Below are 25,186 nucleotides of genomic sequence, written 5' to 3' on the forward strand. Positions count from 1 at the left end.
CCCTTCTTCCCTGATGACGACGTGGCTGTAAACCTGAGGGGAGGCCCGAGCCGCGACACAGTCCAAGCCATTGAATATCGGGGGGAATGGTGCACCCGACTGGCTCCACACTGGGATAAAGGCATTCAGGGAGATCCAATGAAAGCCCAACAACCCTGCATTTGTCTTTACGTTTCCCTCTGGCTTTCTCCCGGGGAGAGGGAGCCAGCGATGGAAGCCACGTCACAAGGGATCTGGTCATCGCTGCATCCTGTCCCTCAGGCACCGGAAAGCTCTGCCAACGGGCTCCTGGGCATTCAACGACTTGTGAAAAACACAAACACCGTGCCCCTCACGCACGCCTCTTCCCCGCCTCCTACGCTGCTCGCACTTGCTCAGACACGGCTTCCCCTTTTTGGGGGGGGGGGGAGGGCAGGACTGCTCAGGGCTCCCCGGACAGATTTCTCACCGAGCTCGGGAAGCGGGAGCAGCAGCCACCGGAGAAGGCTCGGCCCGGGCAAAGGCAGAGACGGCGTCCAGGAGGCAATGCAGCACTGTCAGGGTTTTATGTCAAACAGATGGAATGTCGAGGGGGTGTTCAACGGGGGAAATGGAAACGCAGTTCCCAGCTAGAGAGACGAGTGACAAATAACCTGGGTTTTAAACTGCACCGGCAAACCCAGCAAGGCCAACAGGCAGCAGAGCAATAAACTAGCGGTAGCTGCAGCAATAGATCTTTCACATCCACACTAGGCTTTTGAACAGCACATCCCTCGAGGATGCACTTGTGTTTACTATGGAGGTGACAGAGTGGAGGCAATCATTGGCCCGGACACGGGAGAGGCGGGGGACACCCACAAAGGGCAGAAAGGCCAAGGATGAAACAATTCAACCACTCAACTGGAGAAGTAACACATGGCTGAAAAGCCAGGGACGGCCTCGTCCCACAGAGTCTGCCAGCTAACCTCTGCAGATCTGCTTGGGTACGTACGCTGCGCTCCACAGAGGGACACCTGGGACCAATGGTCCATGGAGACATTTTGAAACGCGAAAGCCGGCACAGACTGGGGCATGGCAGGGCAGAGCTGACAGTTTTGTTAAACAGATGAACGGCTGGTGCAGATGCCGAGTGCCCACTGTTTACTCCCCTGGCTTTCAGAAAGCTTTGGACAGCAGGACACGACAGTCCAGGGCAGGTAATTTACATTTACACTTTATGGCCCCTGGATGCTGCCATGGTGGTGTGAAGAGGTGAAGAGGCCTTAGGGTAACAGAGCCAGGCCCTGAGAAACCCTGTGGAAGGGCAGGCCCACAGCTGCACCTGGGAACCCCCACCCCCAGCAATTCCCTCCGTGGCGTTCGCATCTCTCCGACACTTGCAGGCTGTCGTCAGACCACGTCCCCTGAGACATCACCTACCCAAATTATCCTTCATTCGTCTCACCTCCCATCATAAATCAATCCCTCCAGTTCAGTTCCCCTCACAGGGTGGAAACGCATAAATACTAAAGACTTCCCCACTCGCTAACGGCCCTGTTTATCCTGCCCCCTAACTACACCCACTAAGCGAGAGAGCAATGCCGTCCTCTGGGTATTGAAGGGTCAGCGCATTGCACCAGTTACCTTCCGACCGGCTGTGACCGCACAGTCCTGTGGACACCTTGAAAAAAACCACACACACAATCTCTCTCGCCCTCTCCTGCCACCCCCACCTCTGCAGCCAAGGCCTGTGTGTAATTCTGGACCTAACACCTGGAAGAGCAGATTTACATCAAACATGCAAATGTCATGCAGAGTTCATGTCACTAACGCAAACCAGATGCCATCTCTTCCTTGCGCGCTACATAGAACAATGGCTGAGTTCCTACCACATAGGAGAGCAAGAAAACAACCCGGGAAACTTAAAGAAAAGCAAAACAAATGGATCAGGCTCCAACTTTCCAGCAGGAATGATAAGGTTGCTCTGAAGTCTGGTTGCGGCTAACAGGCTGGCAGGGGGAAGGAAGATACATCTGCAGAGGAGAGAAATGTAGCAGCTCTGCTGGTGCCTGGCTTTATTTAAACAAGAGGAAACCCGAGGGGAGCACGCGGGCTCGGGGGGTTTCCTACCTTGTATGCCATAGAGCCGGTTGAGGCGCGATCTTCTGGCTTCATCAGCATACGGGACGGCTAGCCAGGGCATCTCACTGAAATACTGCTTAAAAGAGTCCTCCGACCTGTGCGACGGACATGGGGGTCAAACACATGCTCCTTCCCTGCCGTTCTTTCAGCCCTTTGCCCAGGAAAGCTGTACGCAGCCCAGCAGGTACCCGCCACGTCCCCAGGACCTGTATGCAGGGCAGGCCAAGTGGCCCCCAGCCAGGGGGAGACCCTGGATTTTAAAGCCAGCCCCTCCCCAAAGCGTGTAGCATGTTTCAGTAAGAGATTGCAAATCTCCTCAGCTGCTACCCCAGGGCCCCGCAGAACTGAGGCTGGTCTCCAGAGCACGGAGGGAACTCGAAGCCCAGTGCCAAGCCCTCCGTACGGGTTCTGTGCTTGCCTGCGCCCCACCCCCTAGCCTCGCTTGTCCTTCAATCTCTCCCCTTCACCCTGCCGATTTAGCAGACTCAGAGCCACCTCCCACTCCCAGGCTGGCTTGCAGGGAACAGCCCTGTGCTGCCTCCCCTCCCCACACCTGGAACCCTGTCCCAGGCGTGAGGCCTGACCGGGATCTCTTTAAAGCGGGGCCTGCATCCATTCCACCTGGGCGTGTCTTTCATCCCCCGGGCACAACTCAAACAGCCGAATGTAGCACAAAGCCTGACTGATCCCCATCTGCCTCTAGTAACTCCCAGCTCCCTCCTGGCTTGGGGCAAGGGTGTCTCCGTCCGGGGTGCAGACACCCCCCAAGCATCCCCTCTGGTGCCTGCACTGCGGCACGGCCCAGAGCCCTCCAAGCAAACAGCAGGGTCGGTTACCTGTCTGCGCTAACAAAGACAATCTCAAATTTCTGCCCCGCCTCCTTGATTTTCCGGTAGGACTCCACCAGGACCCTGGTGAGGCTTCGGCAGGGGGGGCACTGGAAACACACAGAGGAGAAAGTAGTAACTGGACAGCAGAGACGCAGCTCTCTTGGGAGTCAATGGGTCTGATTCACGCTACAGCTTCCCCCCACAAGGAGATCAGGGAGCCCCGCACGGCACCCACAATTCCTGCTTTCCAGGGGGCCCTCCAGGCAGCTCCTAGCCCACCACATGGAGTGACTAGGGGGCGCTGGCTCAGCAAGTCACCCGTGCAGCCCCCGCCTCGGAAGGGGCAGGTGGAAGCTCTCGCCGGCTCCCCCGGCCGGTGCCTTTCGCCTCGGGCACAGCTGCTCTTGGAAAGGGAATCGAGCCCGAGGTGTCAGCCCAGGCAGCGCTGGGCGGAGTTACCCAGTGGGAGGAGCTGCCCCCCGCCCCGCCCACGCGGCGTGCGCCGCAGAGCCGCCAGCCACTCACCCAGTGCGCAGAGAAGTAGACCCCCACGTGAGAGCCCTCCAGGGCGGCGCTGTCCAGCGACTGGCCGTTGCTTCTGAGCAGAGGCCCTGCGACAACTTCACTGAAGGGCTTTGGTCCCCAGGGGAATTCCAGCCCTAGGGGAGCGTGGGGCCGTGGAGGAGAGAGAGAGGCGCCACTTGCATTTCCAGTTCCCAGAGCTCTGCCGAGGGCCCCCCACCCTTCCTCCAAAGGCCCGGAGCTGGGCAATCGTGCAACAGCCGCACCGACGGCTTCTCGTGCCGACCTCCTCTGCCCCCTCCCACCCGGATCCTGGGTCGCAGCCCCGGGCAGGGAGCAGCACCACACGTCAACCACCCAAGGAGGGAGGCGAAGGGGAGCAGCCACGTTCTCTGCCCCCAGTCCTGAGCCATCAGGCTTTCTATAAGGGGGGTGCACCTCCCCAGAGATTCGCTGCTCCTGCAGTCCGAGGGGTGAAGCCGTCTATGCAGCCCCTCCTTCCCGCAAAGGAGCGCTCAGCCAGGGCTGGCCCGAGCCATTCCGGCACCCGGGCAGACAGGTTAATTGCACCCTGGGTTGGGGGAGGGCGCGTGCGTGGCCCCGCCCCCGCCCAGCGCATGGGGCAGGGAGTGCACAGCTGGTGGCGGCAGGACGCACGTGCCCTGCCTGGCCCAGCCCAGCCCGGCCACCGCCACTGGCACGCAGACCGGGGCTGCCCAGGGCAGGCCGAGACTGGCTGTGCAGGGCCCCGCAGCCACGGGGGGAAGGGCGCTGCTGGCCGGCACTGCGGGGGTTAACGCGGCCCCCGCCCTGGGCGGCCGCTGCAGGGTGGCTGCTGGGAGCTGCTGCAGCCCACGATCTGGGAGCGCGGCACCTGATGGCAGCTCTAAGGGGGGCTATAAGGGGCGCTGTGCACCCCTTACAGCTGCCATCAGGTGCCCCCCGTAGGCTTGCGCCCCGGGCAGCTGCCCTCGAACCCCTCCATGCTGGACACCCCCTGGGAGCCGGGCTTTGCAGCATGCAGACGGCTCACGTCTCCTACCTAAGCCTCTGTATCCTCTTCTCCGCCCCTTCCCCAAACATTCACGCAGCCAAACTGCACCAGTTTCTACCCTGCTCAGGGCCCTCGGTGCCCGCAGCGGGGCAGGATCTGGCCCTAAGGATTCCCGTGTTTGTTCGCATTCCCCAGGTTTCCTGCTGCCGGAATGCTCCCTGGGACGAGGCAGGGAAGTGCTGCTTTGGGCAGGCAGCTCGTTGCTGCAGTCCGCTCGTCCGTCTTCCCTCTTCAATGCCTGCGGCCTAGCTCTGCCCTGCTTGTGGCTGGGGCTCCCGCCGGCCACGCGCTCTGACTATTCATCTTCGGTCTGGCCAGCACACTCCTCACAGCTACCGTTTGAAACCAACGGAGAAGCGGCTGGTTACCCTCGGTTACTGCCGCCCAACTCCCGCCTCGGTCTGTGTCTTTTAGGAACAGCAGCCGGCTTCCTTAGAGCGGCGATCATTTTCGTTTCCTACGCACCGGGCTGCGCTGCCCACAGCTTTAAGGCTTGATACTGGACATACAGGTTTCCTTGCCCATGGAAAAAAGCATCTTATTTTATTCGGAATATTCCTTCTGCCAATTCCCGGAATAAGCAGCCTATACAGTCAGCCGGAGCTAAAGCAACATTCGCAGAGGGTTTAGACCACAGAGTGGACTCAGCGTGTTACGCTACATAGCTCTGGCCCCTTGCGTTACACGTCGGGGCTTGTTTTCAGTATCTGGCATTCCCGTGCTGAGGAAATGACAACCCCACGGAAGGGTGAGCACACAGGCAGAAAGGTCACAGGCGCGTAGCATCTCTGTGTAGTGACTACAAATACGTGCAGCAATATCGGATTGTTTTTGTCACTTGACGATTCAGAGAAGGCAGCCTGGTATAAACACGCAGCATAATACAATTTAGAAAAAAACTGCAGCTTTTTTTAAGCATCATCTCTAAGGCTTTGTCTATACTGGCCATTGAGTGACAAAAGCTTTTGTTATTCACGGGTTTAAAAAAAAAAACCCAAACCTAAAGGCTTTGCTGCAGCAAGTGCCAGTGTAAATGGGCTTTATCAGCAGACATGCCAGTATTTTTGTCACCAAAAGTGCTCACAAAGAGCATTCATTGCCTGACGTACCAGCACGACGGTGTTGACGCAGCCATATTGCTGCAAGCGGCGTGACAAGGGAATTGTTCTCTCTCAAACGGTGTAGTGTTACTATTATATACACCATCACTAAATGAGACCGGCAGAGAGATGAAAAATATGGGCCCTCAGTTTGCCCGCCTGTGTCCTGCCCAGTGAAATGCTAGCTACAGTGTTTCATTTCATCTCACTTTTCCTCATTAGCACTTCACACAGAAAACCTCGAAGGGATGCTTTTGTTTGTTAAAAACAAAACCCTAACTCTCATGGGAACAATGCAGGGAATTTCGTGCTGAAAATAATCCAGAGTTTTGATGAGGTAACGCCGATGATCTTCATTTTGTTCCATGTTTTTGCTTCAAGGCACATGTTGGAAAGGGAGCTAAAAGAGAAGCTGACTGTTATCTATCCGTGTGGACGGGCCACGCTCCGGATCTTACCTTCTGGGTCATCCCGGATCACCAACAGGCCGTTTCTGCACACAACCTTCCCTGTGGAAGCATCTATAAATATCAGCGATGGAATGTTGGAGACTCTGTATTTGTTCCATAGTTTCAGCTGTAAAAGAGGGGGAGGGAGAAGAAGAGGTAAACTATAAGCAGCTTGACCATTACAGCTTTTGAGCAGCAGCATCTTACAAGCCCGTTTGCAGCAGAGCATCCAAAGGTCTCACACAAGCCTCTGGCTACTGCTAGCCTGGTGACCTCAAAAGCACATGGCTTCGTCTCTTCTGGAACTTCCTTGTACGGTTACATGCCTAGGGCTGGGAGCGGAGTCTGCATTCTACTCCCAGCTCTGCCACGCGCTCGCTATGTCACCTCAGACACAGGCGTTCGGCTCCCTGTGCCTCTGCTTACCCACGTATAAAATGGGGATACTATTTACACCCCCCCCCAGTGGAGCATTCTGAGATCTTTGGCTGGGAGGTGCTATAGGATATGCTACTGCCACCGCCGCTGTGAGGCAATCCTGCGTCAGCGGCTTCCTTCATGCCGAGCTCACCGTTCATGACATCTCCAATCCATGCACAAGACACGTTCACACTGAAAACAGGGCTGACATACAGAATCATGGGGAGAGCGTGATGCCTAGACCAGGGGCAAATACTTTTTGCCTGGAGGCCACTTCAAAAATGTTTGAAGTAGCCCCAAGCCACCCCGGAAGGGGCGGGGCCTAAATGAGAAGGGGCGTGGCTACCCCACCACCAGACCATGACTGGTCTGAGGGTGAGGGAGCCCCTTTGCCCCCCCTTCCCACTAGGCACCCATGCCCTGGCAGAGGCTTGGCACGCTCCGCCACCCCCAGGCCAATCAGAGCTTGGGAGTGGGGGAGCACACGAAGCCTCCTCCACTCTTCCCCCCCCCCCCCCGCCCTGCAAGCAGCTTGTGGTGCTTCAAAGTGCCACATGCTCCTGGCAAGGGAGGAGGAAGCGTCACTCTCTCCCCCGCCTCCACCCCCTAATTGGCCTAGGGGCGGGGAAGCAGCAGGGCCTCTGCGGGCCAGATCCACCTGCTTGGCCACCCCTGGCCTAGATGCCGCCGCAGGCTGGCCAGCTTGATCAGCAGAATAGAACTCCCCACACTGCTACCTTCATCCCGCCTCCATAACTGAAACACACCAGGGGTCTCATGCTTCTCAGCTGGCATCACAGTTCTGCGTGTACATTTCAGATGCAGAATAAAATACACCAGGGCTGTAAAAAAGCCCCGAGCACCAGACGGCCCTATAGAAAGAGGAAGATAACTGCTGGCAAGACGTAACCTGCAGGTGTACATGGGGCTTGGGAAGCCTGCAATTCACAACCTCCCCCGGCCTTCTGTAATCACTCGAACACATCTTCAACCCTAGCTAAAAGCCAGGAAAGGCTGTGGTCTGAGAAGCTGATCTCAGAGCTTCGAGTACATAAACATTCCAATCTGAACAGTTCACTTACATGTTTCCAAGGCACTTCAACCTAAACAGCCCGGTGATGAATTATCAACCTCTTAAATGCAATCAGATCACAACAGAGTACCAGAGAAGACAGGAGAGAGGAGGGGAGGGGAAGAGAGGAGAGGAAATGAATCATTAGTTTCCCACATCATCAAATAATGTGCTGCAAACCCTTCCCTGGCTCCACAGATATTTATGACATTCATTTGGGCCAGTGGAGAACAAAAAACCGCAATGGAAGTACAGCAGAATGGAGCCTCAATGTTAATACAATTCAGAATTCCACTACTTCTCATACTGTATGCTAGTTCTTTTCCAATGCAAACCAATGGATCCAGAATAAACCTCAACGCAAATGCTGCTGTATACTGAACCACCTCCTTGTTTTATCGGAGTAATACTCAAGTCTCCGCTGAAATTGGGCTCCCATTGTACAAGGCGCTGTCGGCTGGAGATGCAGAATACTCTGTATTAAGAAACACCACCAGCCCTGAGGAGTTTACCGTCTAGCAGACAAAACAGATGAAGGGTTATGGGAAAAGGAAACACCTTCCAGCCAGAGTGAACTGGGTGATCTAGATTTGCAGATATTTTCCAACACTCTAGCTATGGGTTCTAGTCATAAAGACATTTAGGTTTGAATGTCAATATCTAGATCTCTCTTCCGGAACCTACGCCCATACTAGATCTTGATTCTCTCTATATTATTGTGTTTTGAAAGACTTGATAAGGCTATAAAGATTTACTTCTTATTTGATAAAGTCCTCTAGGTCACCAATATCTACACAAGTAGATACACAGATTCAAAATGATTTAAAAATAACTATCAGGACCTCCAGAAACACAATGCTCTGTGCTACCCCTGATAGCACCCGTTTCTTAACGCACACTATTCCCAGGGCTAAGCTAGATGTCATCAATGATGCTGATGCACAAACCCAATGGATTTGGCCCCAAAAGCGGCTAAGACTTTACTGAATGCAAGCCAGCCATGTTAAATCGAGCCTGGTTCTCAAAAGACAGAAAGTAAATCCACGTTTGTGAAGCTTAAAGGGATCTTCGCAGGGATCAGATGCTTCTCAAGCATCAGAGAGGGTGTTACTTTCTGTAACTTTTTTGTGGTTAGCAACTGGCCAGCTGGCTGTAAGTAGCTGCTCACACTTTACTCGTTTGTCATGTACTTGCCATATTCAACAGACTCTCCTCTTGGCACTACACCTGCTGCAGCTTTCCTTTTGGGGGCTCACAGGGAGCAGTCTCTACATTGTGCCGAACCAACCATGCACCTAACAATCATTACAGTCTACAGCGTTTACATGTTCCGTACATCCACGGTGCTGTATGAATAACCGTAGAGCAACCCAAGGTTCCGGGGCTACCCATGCTACAAGGTCAAGGGAGAAAGAGGGACTGAGCTTGAGAATTAAATTCAGGTCATTTCTGTGGCAGTGCTGGGCATTAAGCACAGACCCACCAGCTCCAACTCAATTATGCACAAATTCCAAGCAAAGCAAGACAAAATCAGTCACAGTGACAGAGTTGCTGGGCAGGGCTTAGAACCAGCTGTAACAGAAGCCGAAAGCTGGTCAATTTCACACTGCTTACTGTAAGCAGAGAATATTTTGCACAGCTCTGCTCACCTGCCTCAATGCAGCCTCTGCAAAATTTAACCAACTCAGACTGGTGAGGACCTCTGTCCTAAAGATAATAAATTAATCCCCTGACAAACAGCTGTTTAAGTCCTGCCTATTAGTTGGGCTATAATTTAAATGCAGCATGAGACCCAAATGAAGAAACAAGGCAACTGCTCTTAAGACGACTGGAACATGCTGTCATACAAACCCAGTTATGAAAGGCTTGAATGGCAAATTAGTGGTCTCTAAGCACTAACCATATTAATCTGGATGTCTGTATCAGAAAGTACATGGATGCGCTGTTCAAAGCCAGAGCAGTTTGATCCGATGAGTCTCCTGTGCATTGGGAAAGCTGATTGGAAATGAAAAACGCAGGCACTGAAGAATGATTGCCAAGATTTACCACCATTCCCATGGCAATGGGCTCTTTCAATCAAGCTCAGCTTCCCAAAGCATCTCAGACACTTCTAAGAGAAAGTGTAATGGCTCATTTACGGCAGGTCTGACCTGAAAGTACATAACCTTGATAGGAAACTGGGCTGGTTTTTTGTCATGTTCTGCTTATTTTTGTAATTCAAATTCCCTCTGATTCTCTCCCCTTGAAGAACAGGATATATGTTCTGTTTTGTTAAGAGTTACAGGTAATAAAGGCATCAGTAAGTGCTACACAGCCTCAGCTTTTAACTTGACAACTATCCAAACTTAGAAATAGCCTCCTGATGGCTGAAAACTCTGTTACAATCACTGTGAAACATCTGGAAATACAAAGACAGCAAAGAGATTCCATCAGGACTCTGTTCCATGCTAGAGAGATGGATGGGCACTACAGAAAAACTAAGCATTTGACACAGTACCGTAACAGATTCAGAGATGTAAGACCAGAAGGACCCACTATGGTCACCTCATCTGACTTCCTGCAATACATGGAGGAAGTATTTTACCCAGAGGGGTAGCCCTGTCAGTCTGTATCTGCAAAAACAATCAGGAGTCCTGGGGCAACTTAGAGAAAATAGATTTAAACACACACAAACCTACAGGGGAACACTTTAACCTACTGGACATGCAGTAATGAATTTGAAAGTAGCTATCTTTCGACAGAAAATCCCTTCAAAACCCGATTACAAAGGGAAACAGCTGAACCGCAATTCGTTTTCAAATTCCTTACACTCAAATTAGGACTGATAAAGATTTTAACTGGTTAACCCATTACGAAGGCAATTTCCCCTCTCTTGATAGTCACATCTCCCCATCAGATGCTGTGAATGAGCCACATCCAACTTGACTTGATTAGCGTCATTAACTCTGGTCCTGCACTTGATAAGTAACTTTTTTCTTTTGTTGTATTTATGTACATACCCCTGCCTATGTCATTTCCGCTCCAGTTCATCTGATGAAGTGGGTTTTAGCCACGAAAGCTTATGCCCTAATAAATCTGTTAGTCTCTAAGGTGCCACAGGACTCCTCGGTATTTTACCCAGCGATTCCTTCATCAAGTCGGAATCCTATGGTTGTGCTAGAGCTTTCAGAAATATTTCCAATCTTGATTTAAAGATGTTAGTGATGGGAGAATGCACCACATCCCTTGGGAAACAGCTCCAATGGTTCCATTAACCTCACGGTGAAATCTCTGGAATTTTAATTAGTTCAGCCTTTGGACAATACCTTTCACGCACAAATGAAGGCGACAGAGATGACAGGTCCTCAGACTGCTAGGCTCTGTCGTGATGCTGCTGGGCTGACGACAGAACAGGGAATGCTGTGGTTCTGTAGAATCAGCGGGTCTCGCAGCTCTATCTAAGAATGGCTGCAACAATTTCATGGTATGGAAATTCCTTGTGGCCTTGTTACATCCAATCAAATCACCGATCACTGGCAAAGTATCTCCTCTGCCTGCTGGCATAGGAAGCTGGCTACCCTATAGTCAGAGCAATGCAGAGCATTCGTGTCCCACACAGTAAGGCAAATGAAAGAGAAAGCAAAGGCAGACACAGTACAAGGAGGTGAACGATCAGCCCTGAAAGGATCATCTACCGAGCTAGGCACGGTGGATGGAAAGCCAAGTGTGAGCTAATCGGAAACTGCAGGAAGATCAGAGGATGCTACAGGACACTGCTGCTTTCGCCACTTTTAAAAGCAGCATTTCCTGTCTCGAGGAGAATGACACTGAAACACCATGCTTCTTGCTCTGAGAATTTGAGCATGCATTTAAAGAGAGCTTTGCTCCACTTCCCAACAGCTGTTGCAAATCTGCAGGATCAAGCCAAATCTAACCCAGATGTGGATTTAATCTAGACTCTTCAACCCAAAATCAGTTGATCCTTTCAGACTGCTCCTCACTCCCAATTCACACTGCACTGTTGGTATGTTAAACCAGTGTTTCTCAACCTTTTTTTTTTTTTTATAAAGTACCCCTTTTACAAATTATATAGATATAGATATAGATATAGATATAGATATAGATATAGATATAGATAGGTACCCCCCCAGTACCTACAGTTTTCAGACACACACAATTTTTTTCTACCACTGCAACACATTTGTTTAAACCACTTAATTGAAGCCAGGCGTGCGATGAAATTTTTGGATATAAGTAGTACAAAAATACTAAAGCGCTGTAAAACTTAAAACAAAAATTCAGTTTTCTCCAAATTTCAGTTGTTGATGTACCCCTCCCGACTTCTCTTGAGTACTCCTAAGGGTACTCATACGACTGGTTGAGAAACACTGCGTTAAACTGTCTACTACACACACAAAGCCAGTTGCAATAGCAGTTGTGGAAGCATTCTCTTCTCAAGATACCAACATAGTTTATACAGAAATATACCTGGTACCTTGTACAGGTGCTTGACAGAACAGTTCCGGTGGAACATCGAGTTCCCAGTTATGTAATCTGATCCATAACACAAAATCATCAGTGGATTTAATTGGCAGGACCTTGGAAAGCAGGACCGGAGTTCAAATCCTGACTCATACTGTGACTTTACCTACAAATCACTCAACGTTTCAAGGCCTCAGTTCCTCATCAGACTAGAGCAGTGGAACTCAAACTTCTGTACCGGTGACCCTTGCACAACAAGCCTCCAAGTGCAACGCCCTTATAAATTAAAAACCCTTTTAAAAATATTTAGCACTATTATGAATGCTGGAGGCAAAGCAGGGCAGGGGGTGGGGACTGACGGCTCGCGGCTGCCACGTAACTGCCTTACAACCCCCCCAACCCTGTTTGAGAGCCACTGGATTAGAAGCATCATGGGAGGGCAAAGTATGGCTATTGGTTGCTATGCTACTGTAACGAATCACTTGCTCATTTGTTTCCTCCGACGTGGTGATCTAGAAATGGACCAACATGAAGCACACAGAAGAACTTTTGGAGTTGGACACAAAGATCAGATCAATGTTAAACTAAATGCCCACACAGCAGGAAACTACATAATAATGGTAGGGGACAGGTTATAAACCTACTGGGCTACGGACGGAATAAAACCAACTGGGTTGCGTCTCAAGGTCTCATTCTCCCATGGCATGCTAATGGGAAAGGGTATCTCCCCCTGCACTAACAGCTGCAGGCTGCTATTTTTGGTCAAGCTGACTGATTTCTCAGCGCTGGTATCTGGGGGGTGCAGTAACTCACTAGTGCAAACTCTGGATAGGGATGATTCACGGGCAAAGATAACATGAAACTGCTTTCAGCGCATTTGGAACCCCAAGCGTGAGATTTGTTCCCGCCGGAAATAGTTATGCTAGATTCCACTCCTCAAACCTTAGTAGGATAAAGACTTCTGCCTGTTTTCATCCAAGTCAAATGAATGCTCTTAGAGGTATTTGTCCAAGCAATATCAACATATATATTGGAACCAATGCTTCTGCCTGGATCTTGGGAAATTTAAGCAAACAAAAAATTCAAAAACTCAGGGGCAGATCTATCAACAATAATGAGAATGTGTTCTCACCAGGGACTGCTGCTGCTTTCTATTAAATGAAAAGCACTGCAACATTTCCTCCAAATTCTCCTTTGGAGACAGTGCCTTCAGAGTCTTGTTAATTTCCTTCCAAGGCCCTTTAATAGATCCTGTTTGCCACCACCCCTACCATTGTGCATACTTCAGTGCAGCTGGGCTTAGGTTTTTTCCTCTGGGGAGGTCACTGTATTGATAGCAGTTTCTAGAGGGCAGATGAATTAAAGTGTAATTGGAGACTGGGGGTGGGGCAGTTAAATTTACTCTAAGTTGCTCTCACAGAGAAGGGTTACTGTACATTAAAAATTAAAACATTTTCCCCCTAGGAGCACAGTTATACTGACAATTCTTACATTGTCTGTTAGTTCAAACCCAATATTAGTGGAGGAGTCGTGGTTTACAGAATCTGACGGGGAAACGTTTTCCGTTTGGATTTAAACGGCTCCCTGCAACGTCTACAATCCACGCATTACCAAGAATCAGCAAGTGAAACTGACCCATGTATGCTCACTGTGCAATAGGACGGAGTGCGAGAAATAAAGCCACGGCATTACCACTGGCAAACTTGTTTCAGCAAGAGACCAAAAACTTGGAAAGGGAGTGACTTGCAATCCACCGTCCCTCCAACCCAAGAGAAAATGACTGGGGAGGAGATTCACAAGTCCAACTACAGACTGAGAACTGCTGGGGTGAGCGGACTTCTTGCCAGCAACACAAGTTCAGCTCTTCGCTAGGACACTGACAATACATCCAAATCTCTCCTCTTCCCAGGGCCGACAGCCTTGCAGGGCCCCTGGGCAGAAGAGGGGGGGCTGGGGCAGCCAGCCCTCAGTGCCTCCCGGTGCGCACTTCACCCCTTCCCCCGCAGCCAGCCCTCAGTGCTGCCCCGAGCATGCCGTGCGGCGCTCCAGTAGTGAGGCTGCAGCAGTAGCAGTGGCCAGGAGCATTGGGTCCTTTTGAATTGGCTGGTCCTGGGGCAACTGGCCCCCTTTGGGCCTGTTTCTTCCTCTATTCTGCACATACTAGTATTTGGACAGCGATCAAGCGGCCAGGCCATTTTTCTTTCCAGTGGAAGGCAGACAGACATGAGCTCAGCTCGTTTCGCGCTCTCATTACAGGACCATCGGCTGCCATACTAAGAGGTCTCTTTGAGAAACGAACAGGAAACTGCTGGGAAAACGACTGTGGCTCTGGGATCTGGAGAACACAGGCTGGCTCCAACTCTGCTCGGTGGATTGGTTCCAGCATGTCGAGACACCCTCAAGTGTTCATGACACTTGACTCCCGCAGTCAGTGCTGCCAGATGAATGCCCTCCCCCGGCCTCCCTCACTCCCAGCACGAGCTCCCAGCTTTCACATTGTGCCCTAACGGATTTACAAGTGCCAGGGGGCCACCCGGATGTTGCACACAGCAGGTGGGGAGCCGCAGGACAATGGAGCCCGCCCGCGCCCTGTCAATTCAAATCCAGTTACTGCCTGGCCTGTCAGTTCAAGCTCAGCTCAGAAGGGAAGCATGTCTCCTGCTGGCTTCACCACTCCCCACTAACTCTGGGGGTGTGTCGAGACTACAGGGTTTTTTCGAAAAACTTCCCGTGTCTAGACTGCTGCCGCGTTCTTTCGAAAGTAAATCAAAAGAACGCGGCAGTTTTTTCAACCGCGGAAAAATCTCGTTTTACGAGGAATAACGCCTTTTTTCCAAAGTGATCTTTCGAACAAACGCGCTATGTAATGCAAACTGTGCTTTTTCGAAAGAGAGCATCCAGACTGCCTTGATGCTCTCTTTCAAAAAAGCGGCTTGCTTGCTACTCAACTTTGGAAGCCCGGGGGGCAACAATGATACTCCCAAGCACATGCCGAGGGCCACAACTTAAGTGTGGTTGCATATGCATGTAAATATATATGCCAATATATGGAAATAGCTTCTTTCACACTGACGGGCATGAATACAAAGATGAAGGCAAGACTACACAACACGCAGGCCCCATTTAAGTCAGTTCTGCTGATATTAATAAAATGCAATATTTACCCAATTTCCAACCATATGACAGCACTTTTAATGAGCAATGACAGACCAGGAATTTAACTACTAAAACGCATCTCAACAGAACACCATCATATTGGCTACTTTTTTTGTTTTTGGCTCCCACTTGTGGGCTGCATGTTGAGCCCTGCGTAAACCCAAACCTCACGTGCCACGTATTGAGTAGCTCATCCTAGAACAATAACAGAGGTGGCGGCATTTGGACCTGTAAAGTGCAATATATAAGGTCAATGCAAATGATTAGTAGATTCCAAGGCCAGAAGTAATCACTGTGATCATCTTGACCGCCTATATAGCACAGGCCACAGAACCTCCCCAAAATAATTCCTAGAGCAGATCTTTAGAAAAACATCCAATCACATTTTTAAAATTGCTAGTGATGGTGAATCCACCACCGTACTTGGGGAGTTGTTCCAATGGTTAATCAACTGTAGTGCTAAAAAGTGCATCTTTTTTGCACTCTGAGTTTGCCTCAGTTCAACTTTCAGCCACTGGATTGCGTTAGACCTTTCTCTGCTAGACTGAAAACTCGTTCTCTATGCAGCTATGTACAGACTGTGATCAGGTTATCCCGTAACAATCTCTTTGTTAAAACTAAATATACTGATCTCCTTTAGTCTCTGTCTACAAGGCATGTTATCAAATCCTTTAATCATTTTTGAGGATCTTCTCTGAACCCCCTCCAATTTATCAACTTCCTTCTTGAACTGTGTCAAGTATCAGAGGGGTAGCCGTGTTAGTCTGAATCTGCAAAAGCGACGAGGAGTCCTGTGGCACCTTATAGACTAACTGAAGTGTAGGAGCATAAGCTTTCGTGGGCAAAGACCCACTTCGTCAGATGCCCTTCGCATCTGACGAAGTGGGTCTTTGCCCACGAAAGCTTATGCTCCTACACTTCAGTTAGTCTATAAGGTGCCACAGGACTCCTCGTCGCTTCTTGAACTGTGGATACCAGAAGAGGGCACAGTACTCCAGTTGCATCAGTGCCCAATACAAAGAGAAAATAACCTCTCTGTTCCGGCTCAAGACTCCCTTTTAGGTATCCAAAGATCATACTAGCTCTTTTGGCCGCTGCATTGTGCCAGAAATTCTCATTCAGCTGATTATTCACTGCAACCCCCAAATCTTTTTCAGAGTCACTGCTCCCCAGGATAGAGTCCCTCACTTTGTAAGCATGGCCTACAGTCTTTGTCCTTAGATGTCTACATTTACATGTCACTATTCGAGATGTGAATGGATACCCCCCACCCCCAGCTTCCTCCCAGAGCAAGGCTGCCAACTCCCAGCCCCTCCTCCCCCGTACCCCCCATTTAATCAGTTAACTGATCCTAGTGAGATTATCTTCCTCCCTTCTGGCACACCTAATCCCACTGTGAGTCCATCCTTAGCCTCCGCATGATTCCAGCCTGACCTCCTGTTACCCCGTTGCCCCGCTCCCAGGTGGCAGGACAAGCCAACTAAGCCATCCCAATTACTTAGCGTGTTTACAATTTCCTGCACCAACAACCCACCCAACCACGAGTGGCCCTTTATTTGAGGGCAGAGCAGCATGTGGTCCCCAGGCTCTGGCAGACTCTCCAGAACATGAGCACAAGCTGCCTCCTTTTCTCAGGATCCAAAGTGCACGGGCTTTCCGACTGGCTTTCCCGGAGCCCGGGGCGGACGTGAAAACAGCCCATTTGTGGAGCAGAGCGTGGAGCGGCTGCACCGCAGTTCCCGTGAGCAACGGAGAGCGAAAGCTTCGGGGCTTGAAACGGAGACCCAAGGGGACCCGGTTTGTTTTCTGCTTTCAGCTTTTGAAGAGAATGCAGGGCTGGTGAAAGATGCTGGATCGATGGGCTAACCATACCCAGAGCAAGCAACCAATGGATGCTTCCCCAGCCGGCCCTGCCCCACTGATTCCAACCAGTGGGGATTTCACACAGGCCGCCCCCCAGCCATTCGATAGCAATGAGCCAAGACACTGGACAAGGCCCCAGGCAGCCTGGTTGAATCCTTGCCGGAGACCTCCTGAGAGACCATGAGCACATCACACTCCATCTCAGCTGCCCACCTATAAAATGAGGATAAGCCGTCCTTTCTTCCGTCCTTTGCCTGGCTTGTCTGTTCAGAGGGTAAATTCTGCAGGGAAGGGACTGTTTTACTGTACGTTCGTGTAGTCCCTGAGGGGCTTCGGGGCCTGCGAAGACCCTACTATAATACAAAACATCAGCCACAGAGAACTGTGCATCAAACACAGAGATGTGGACAAAAAGTCACTTGGCTCTGCAGTGCATGGACTGACAAGAAGAGTTACATGTTTCCACCACCGTAATTGATCAAAGACTTCAGTTCAGACTCCACTTGGGAAAAAACATGGGTCTGCTCATGCTGCAAATACCCGCAGGCTGCACCTGTTTCCTACCAGTTCCTAGGAATTTCCGCTTGCTGTATGGTCCAGAAGCAATAGATTTACTGATTCCATCATACATGAGGAACGCAAGACATTATAGACACAGTGACACAGTCAGCAACGTCACACCTTACTCACCTTCTAAGCGTCTGGATGAGAATTTGATCAGTGAAAAGTTTAGGGGGGAATCTATGATGAGGCCTATTCACTCGGTTGCCCTGTCAACTCCTTCCAGAAAGTGTCCAAAGGCACCACAAGAGCTCAGCTGCACTGGCTAACCCACACGAGCCAAGAAAAACTCTCCAAGCAGTGAGTGAGAGTCAGAGACTGGAGAACAAAAAGGAGGAAGAACTTTTAAAACTGCATATATAACTCAGGCAGCCACAAGCTGGAATACATACTTCACAACACACTGTCCATTTCTAGGAAGGGCATTTTCCCATCACAATCAGATTTGACAAGCGTAATAATAATGTGTTGCATGTATATTATGCCATGTCCCCAAAGATCTCAAGGTGTTTTACACTCCATTGCTTAAGGAACTAATTTAACAGATGGGTAAACTGAGGCTCCTGGCTGCAGCAACAGTCACACAGCAAATCAGTGGTAAAGCTGGAGACAGACACTAAGCTGCCCCGGCTCTACCCACCTGACCGCAATATTCAAAACAAAATACGCAAGATGGGGAAAGTATCAGAGATTCTGCATCATTAGCCTGGGCTATTTTCCCATATTTTCTGTGATGTTGTTACTACCACAATTTCACATTGGCATAACTAGAACCAGGGCAGTACATGGGAAGGGGAAAAAATAACTGAATCGAGTCAGATTTTCAAATATCCACCCAAGTCCAGCCAAAAGACACCACAATATTTGTTGAACATTGGGCTGCATTTCAATCCCTGGGCTTCATCTGGCCACTAAAATCCAATTTTCCTAAACAAGAAAATCATCGTCAGAAAAGCAACCTGGGTTAAAACCTCAGACTTGGACGGTCCCTGAAGCTTTGCATTTCCCCCAAACTCTGAGGGAGCGTTTAAGCAGCCTCTGCTAAAACAACAGCCATAAGCTGGTCAAGAGGAGGAGACCCCTCCCAACCTGCGCACTGACGGTCGGCAGAGGCACCGTGGTCCGTGGCCATCAGCGACACGCTTGGGAGTCAGCGCTGTCTGCTGTCCGAGCTCACCGACGCCTATTCGCTCAGTTCATCATGCGTACCCACCCTCCACGGAGAGGGGACGCTTTGCTTTTCCTTCATGCCCAGCTCTCAGCTCTGCCCGCCCGCAGCTCCAGAACTGCTGTGGAAAAGGAGTGAAATGCCCACAGGACAGATAAACCTCCCCTCCCTGGAAAGGGGAAAGAAGCGAGTAGAAAGCAAGCACCGACCATGGCGCGCACACCTGCCCGGAGTCTGAGCGGCTCGGGTAGTAAGCGGACAAACACCAGACAGTTCCAAAAGACTGTGCTAGTTGAACCAGGCAGATCTGCTGTCACAAGTGAAACACTGCCTGTTCTTCCCACCGCATTAAATTGGGGGGAGAGGGACACGGTTGTTTAGCTCTTTGGGAACGATCCCCTCTTTTCTTTGAGCATTACGGGCTCTGCTGGGATCAGAGATAATAAATACTGCAGAGGCTGTAAACAGCAGAAGAGCAGATGGCACGGATCGTGGGTAATGGAACGAGGACCCTTTTACATCCCAGTCAAAGGTTCAAATTTTGCTCAGGGCACTGGTGGTCGGCAGTGGAAAACCAAGTGTATTAGAAGACGCAACACAATTGCCATCGACTGACATCTTTGGCAGAGGTTAAAAGACTGAAGCAGAACAAGGACTGAATGCTCTATTGAGGGTCCCTAGAGAGGGTCAGCTGCAGACCAGACACTGCCAGGGACATCTGCACTGCGGCTGCCCCAGCAGCACCTGTTCTGGGGATAAAGAGGGACTTCAGTCTCCAGGACTGTCAGAAACCTGCTTTTCCACCAGCACCCTTGTGAAAGGCTCAGATCCATTCGAAATAAGGGGATTAACGTTCACCAGCTAATGGTGCAGGGTGTGGGATATATTTCACATTTGCACATGGCTGTAACCTATTGTTTCCCTACCAGAAGCTGGGAAAACAGCACGGGGATATAAAAAGCAACAAGAACAGAGGTTTAGTTGGTGGGAGGAGAAAATATAGGGGAAAGAAATACAAGACAAATGGGAAAGGGCATCAAATGTGGGCCCTATAAGTTATGCCCCCAAATGACTAATTTGAAGCAAGAAACAGCTATATAAACACAAATGTAATAAGAAAAAATAATAATTTATCCATCTCTCTACGGGGAAGGGATATTTTTCCATATGTTCATAGGAAAGGGTAGGGGCTTGATGGCGATTTGGGATGCTGAATATACAGTAAAGTGTTTCTCAAAGTCTCACGTCTCATCTGTCATTTTCAATGGGCCGTTGCCAAAAGGACCTTCCATTGCAGCCTGGGTTTCCTATCTGCCGTTGCTGCCGCCGCCGCTGCTGCCGCTGCCTTGCAGGCAGCCAGCACCCAGCACAGACAGCAATCTCTGAATCCAGACCTCACAATCCCAAGCCATTAAGTAACAAACAAAAATGTTTGAAGCATGAGGTTTTTCACCAGGGTTCCCACCAAACACAAGACCTCCAAAATCCACAGGGAAGTGGGATTGTTTTCAACGCACACAATGAGGGGTTGGTTTTGGTTTTAGCAGCCAATCCAGAAAGAGATCTTTAAACACTCAGATCAGAAAACCTCTTCCCAAGAAGGCAACACCATGCTCCTTAGTCCTGTAAGGGATCCAGAGCTAGCTTGGACGTTGTGAATATCACTGAGCAGCAGCAGGGCTAGAGAGATCTTGCCAGGATACTCAGAAAACCAGCATGGAAGTTATGCCACAGGGCCAGTCTGACATGATGGCAGCCTGCCTTGTGTGCAAACGCGGACTGCACATGCACACCGTGAAGGGGATGCTAAACTGCACAGTCAGAAAATGTCAGAGAAGGATGAGCAATTAAAAACAGCCTGAACAGGCAAGACCAGAGCTCCTTAGCAATGCTCTGTATCGAACAGTCATTGATCCCTGGAGCCCCATCACTCCCAAGCTACCCTACAATAATCCTGCAACACTCTCCAGCTTGTACAGACAGGACGGAGTTAAGTATCAGAGGGGTAGCCGTGTTAGTCTGGATCTGCAAAAGCGACAAGGAGTCAGACGGAGTTCAAACTCACAGCCCCTTTGAGAGTCAGCTGTTGTTCCCATTTTCCAGGTTGGCCAAATCGGAAATAGAGAAGTGACACGCTTCGTCCAGACGCCACACGGTGAGTTCAGAAAAGAAGACCCCAGCTGCCTGAGTCCCAGCCTTCTTCCCACAGCCCATAAAACATCTTTGCGTCTCCATGCCACAGAGGGACAAAACGCAGGGTCAGTTTCAATGTCCCAAAGGGGTTACACAACACAAGCCATTTACTCCTCAACAGGTGCTGGCAACACAGATGGGAAATTAACCAAACTGATCTGTTCTTATAGTAATAGAGATGTAGCCGTGTTAGTCTGGTCTTGCTGAAACAAAAGACAGGACTAGGCAGCACTTTAAAGACTAACAAGATGGTTTATTAAGTGATGAGCTTTCATGGGCCAGACCCACTTCGAGCTGTGGACCCTCAACTGGTAGCACTACCAGCCTATTCCTCCGTGTTCCTTGAGACATTTACAGTCGCAAGGGCAGCGGCTGCTGGTTTGGTCAAATATGCAAAGTGCACACTGGCTGGGGGAATCTTTTTCTGAACCATTAAAATCTGTTTCCATAAACATCTCAACACTGACACGGCTGCAGGCGAAGCTGTAAAGGATGCCCTGTGCAGAGCTGACTTTGGGCCTCAGAGTCTCTTGCCGTTAATGGACGTCGCAACCACAACTGAGCCCCAGTGACGGTGGTGGTCTGTGCTGCTGCGAGTTCCCAGGCAGAGGAATCCTTGTCAGGCTTACCGCTAACCGGGAAGCATGATGGATGACTTCATGGGCCAAGCCTGCCTGGAAAATGTTCTTCTTTCCTATATCACCACCCCCCTTCCTTGCTTCTCAGAGGAGTCACCAGGGCAACAGCAGCAGGCCATGGACAATAATGGGAGAAATGTGTGTCTTGGAGGCTAAAGATCTGAATAAGACCCAACAAGCTGCACATTCTTAAGAGCGAGGGAATTAACCACTGGAACAGCTTGCCGAGGGTCATGATGGATCCGCCATCAAGGCACTTTTTAATAAAAGAAATAGATGGTTTTCCATAAGATGGGCGTTAGTGAAAACAAAGAATTAATTCAGGGAAGTCCTGTGGCCTGTGTTGTGCAGGAGGTCAGCTACATCAGTGCCTCTCAACCTTTCCAGACTACCGTACCCGTCAGAAGTCTGATTTGTCTTGAGCACCCCGTAATTCCACCTCACTTAAAAACTACTTGCTTACAAAATCAGACATAAAAATTCAAGTGTTACCGCACTGCTACTGAAAAATTGCTCACGTGCTTATTTTTACCATATAATTATACTGGGGGCAGTGCCCCCTGCTCGCTACGCTCACCAAGCCCCTCTCTGGGGGCAGGCAGCCCCAGCATGGTTCTCGCCCTCCCCCCACAAGGTGGCACAACTCCTGGCCCCTTTCCCTGCCCACAATGGGGGAAGGGGGCACGGCTCCCAGACCTTCCCCAGAATACCGGGGAAGCCGCATGGCTGCTGCCCCCCCCCCGAGCACCGGGGAGACCTGGGAAGCCGCGTGGCTACTGCCCCACCCACTGGAGCTGTGAGGGAGCTGCGTGGCTGCTGCCCACCCCAGCACCAAGGAGGCTGGGGCCCTCGGCACCGGTAAGAGAGGGAGGGAGGGAGGGAGATGGGGTACGGAAGGGGGAGGGGCTGCAAGATGCAGAGTGACATGATGACATCACTCTTGTCATCCCACAGGAAAAACATTTTTATATGTACAGAAAGAAAATAAATCAATTGATTATCAATATTGTACTTACATTGCAGTGTCCAGGACATACAGCAGTACTGTCACAGTCGGAATGGAATTTTAGCGTGTGTCGAATTTGCTAGGGCTTTTTCTATAGCCCTCCTCGAAACTAGGGAAAAGCTGGATGAGTCGATGTACTCCCTGGAAGACCTTCACATAGGTGCAGCCCCAGAGGTACATGCATCCCTGGTTGAGAAGCACTGGCCTTGAGTATCACAACGGTCCTGTCTGCCTCAGAATCTAGAAATACACTGATTTCTCAGAAAGCTGCATGCAAAATTACTTCCCCCCTTTTTTTCATCCTATGTCCAAAAGAAAGCTCAGTCCCTTTTCCAAAGAAGCTGCAGCCCCTGAACTCAAACCTGACAAAAGACAAGTCAGTGATGTCGAAGTACAAAAATATCACTGTATGCTTAAGCACTAGCCATTAATCAAACCCATATGTTAAGAAACTAGTCCAGAGTTATGTCAAATACAGTCTAGATTTAACATCTACACCTGAACAGCGAACACATGTACACAAGGGACTAGATGAATCATTTATTTTATAGGCAGCATTTCTCATAAAATTCTCCCCTAGAACTCTTTACAGAATTAACTACACTTGCAAAGAAAGGGAGCAGCACAGGGCAACCGAGACGAGCTGTTTTCAGCTGAGCTCCAAAAGGAGATGGAAAACTGATGAGGCAGATAGCAGCAGACTGAACAAGATGGAGCCAGAGAGAAAAAGGCTCTTGCAAAAACCATGCCCCAGCTATACGGAGGGGAGAGAGGAAGCTGGTGCCAGCTAAGGAGGTATGGGGACCAGAAATAAGGTCCAAAGGGTGAAGGGCTTTATGATGCATGCAAAGCTAACCTGGGCCTGTTAGATGACTGAGAGAAGCATTTGGTGGGTACCAGACGAAAGCTGAGCCACTGCAGGGACCTTGGTGCAGCCGCCAAAGCTCGGCTTTTTGAAATACATGGCAGGCCAGGTGCAAGGCAAGCTGAGGAAATCTAATCCGTCTCTGCAAAGCCCGAGTTGCCCTAGGCCCAGACAGCAGCTCCAAACAAGAGAAGCAGCAGCACATGAGGGAGCAATTTTATCTTCTCTATTTTAAGCCCAAGCAGCATGTTTTACAGGCTCAGAACCGATTAAAAAGAAAAACCAAACTGGACAGCTATTAGTCAGCAGCAAGGTCAGAACCTTCAGCTTCACCCTCAGAAGTCCCAATATAGATATAACAGCTCCTGGAGGGGAGAGTCCATCTGTGGGAATCTGTCATACAGGGGGGAGTCAGTTCATCTGACAACAGGAAAAACAGGAATCGATCCTGCAACATGAATGCTTCCAAGTGAGCAGAGACCCACTGGCCCTGTACTTTATGTGGAGCCTCAGAGCAGTGCAGAGCCAGTGGCAGCAATTTGTGCAAAACGAGACACTTATTCCAAAACTGATGACCACACAAATCCCATAGGGCTTTTCAAAAGGTCAGCTAAGATGCAGTGCGTTCATTACCTCCTCTTGTGCTCAGGGCCAGCTGGAAGGAGTGGTGCAGAAGCTGCAGCACCAGGATTGCAAACTCTTGGAACCCCAGGTTCAAATCTCACCACAGTCAACTCCATCCTTCGGAAGGAGAGCAGTGTGCCACCTTCTGCTGTCTCAGGCCATGTCTATGCTTACACTGGAGATTGATCTTCTGGCATTCGATTTAGCGGGTCTAGTTAAGACCCACGAAATTTAATGCTAGTTGCGTACCTTAAACCAACCTTCCAGGGCTAGTGTAGACCTGGCCTCAGGTTAAAGGCAGGCCTTGTCCGTTCTGTGGGTATCCAGAAGATTTTGTGCAGTTGATCAAATGTTCTTGTCCAAAACATCCTCACTGCTGCCCACCAGTTGCTGTCCCTCTCCTCAGAGGTGGCTGCATTTCAGCTGTTGCTGTATGAACAGAGTGTGTGACATGTACTGGGATTATGACCATCACTCTAAAGCTTGATAGTAAAACTGTACCCAAGCAATTAATCCACAGGGAGAGGAAAATAATCTGGTTTTGGAACCTTAAATGGGTAAATGTAAGGTTGTTAAGGGGGCGGGGGAAGGACATCATTATTGAAAAGACTAGAAAAGAGATTTTTCAGGGTTTTACTTGATTTTGCAACATCCCACGAGAATGCTAGTTCCCGGAAGTACGTTTTAGTGACAAGGACTGCAGGTGTAGGATGCTTTCAGAAGTATCAGGAAATGAAAACATGTCTGCACTACAAGGAGAAAATTCCCTAGAGCTTGGAGAAATGTATTATATATATGGATTCACCTGCCAGGTTACATTAGTGTCAAAGAAATCCCTTTCCGAAGATATTTGGAAGAAAAACTTCTGCATAAGTTTTGTTCAGCACCAAGAGCTTCCTTTTGACCCAATTCTATGAAGGGCCAAAAGCCTCTATTCTCACAGGACCCTTGGGTTGCTCTGTACCTCCCCCTACAAGTGAGTTTCCCCAGGAACCAAACCACTATGAAATGTGACCTTCCTTCCTCGCTATTATGATGAGAACTAAAGACGTGATTTGAAGGTCTCACTTAAGCCAAACTTCCCCTTAGACAGGAATCCGGTTG

The 25,186-nt window shown here is 49.9% G+C and overlaps 1 protein-coding gene across 2 annotated transcripts in view; it reads right to left on the reverse strand.

Annotated features, from left to right (window-relative positions):
- NXN (nucleoredoxin) overlaps positions 1-25,186 on the reverse strand; it is a 93,406-nt gene that overhangs the window by 19,783 nt on the left and 48,437 nt on the right. For both annotated transcript variants that reach the window (XM_075904654.2, XM_075904655.2), the window contains exons 2-5: positions 6,065-6,182; positions 3,456-3,589; positions 2,937-3,037; positions 2,089-2,195 (exon numbers count right to left, since the gene is read on the reverse strand). In XM_075904654.2, coding sequence (XP_075760769.2) covers positions 2,089-2,195; positions 2,937-3,037; positions 3,456-3,589; positions 6,065-6,182 — 460 coding nt within the window. The remainder of the gene's footprint in view (positions 1-2,088; positions 2,196-2,936; positions 3,038-3,455; positions 3,590-6,064; positions 6,183-25,186) is intronic.

Source organism: Pelodiscus sinensis, chromosome 21, assembly GCF_052426305.1.
Source record: "Pelodiscus sinensis isolate ZL-2025 chromosome 21, ASM5242630v1, whole genome shotgun sequence".
Classification (NCBI taxonomy): domain Eukaryota; kingdom Metazoa; phylum Chordata; order Testudines; family Trionychidae; genus Pelodiscus; species Pelodiscus sinensis.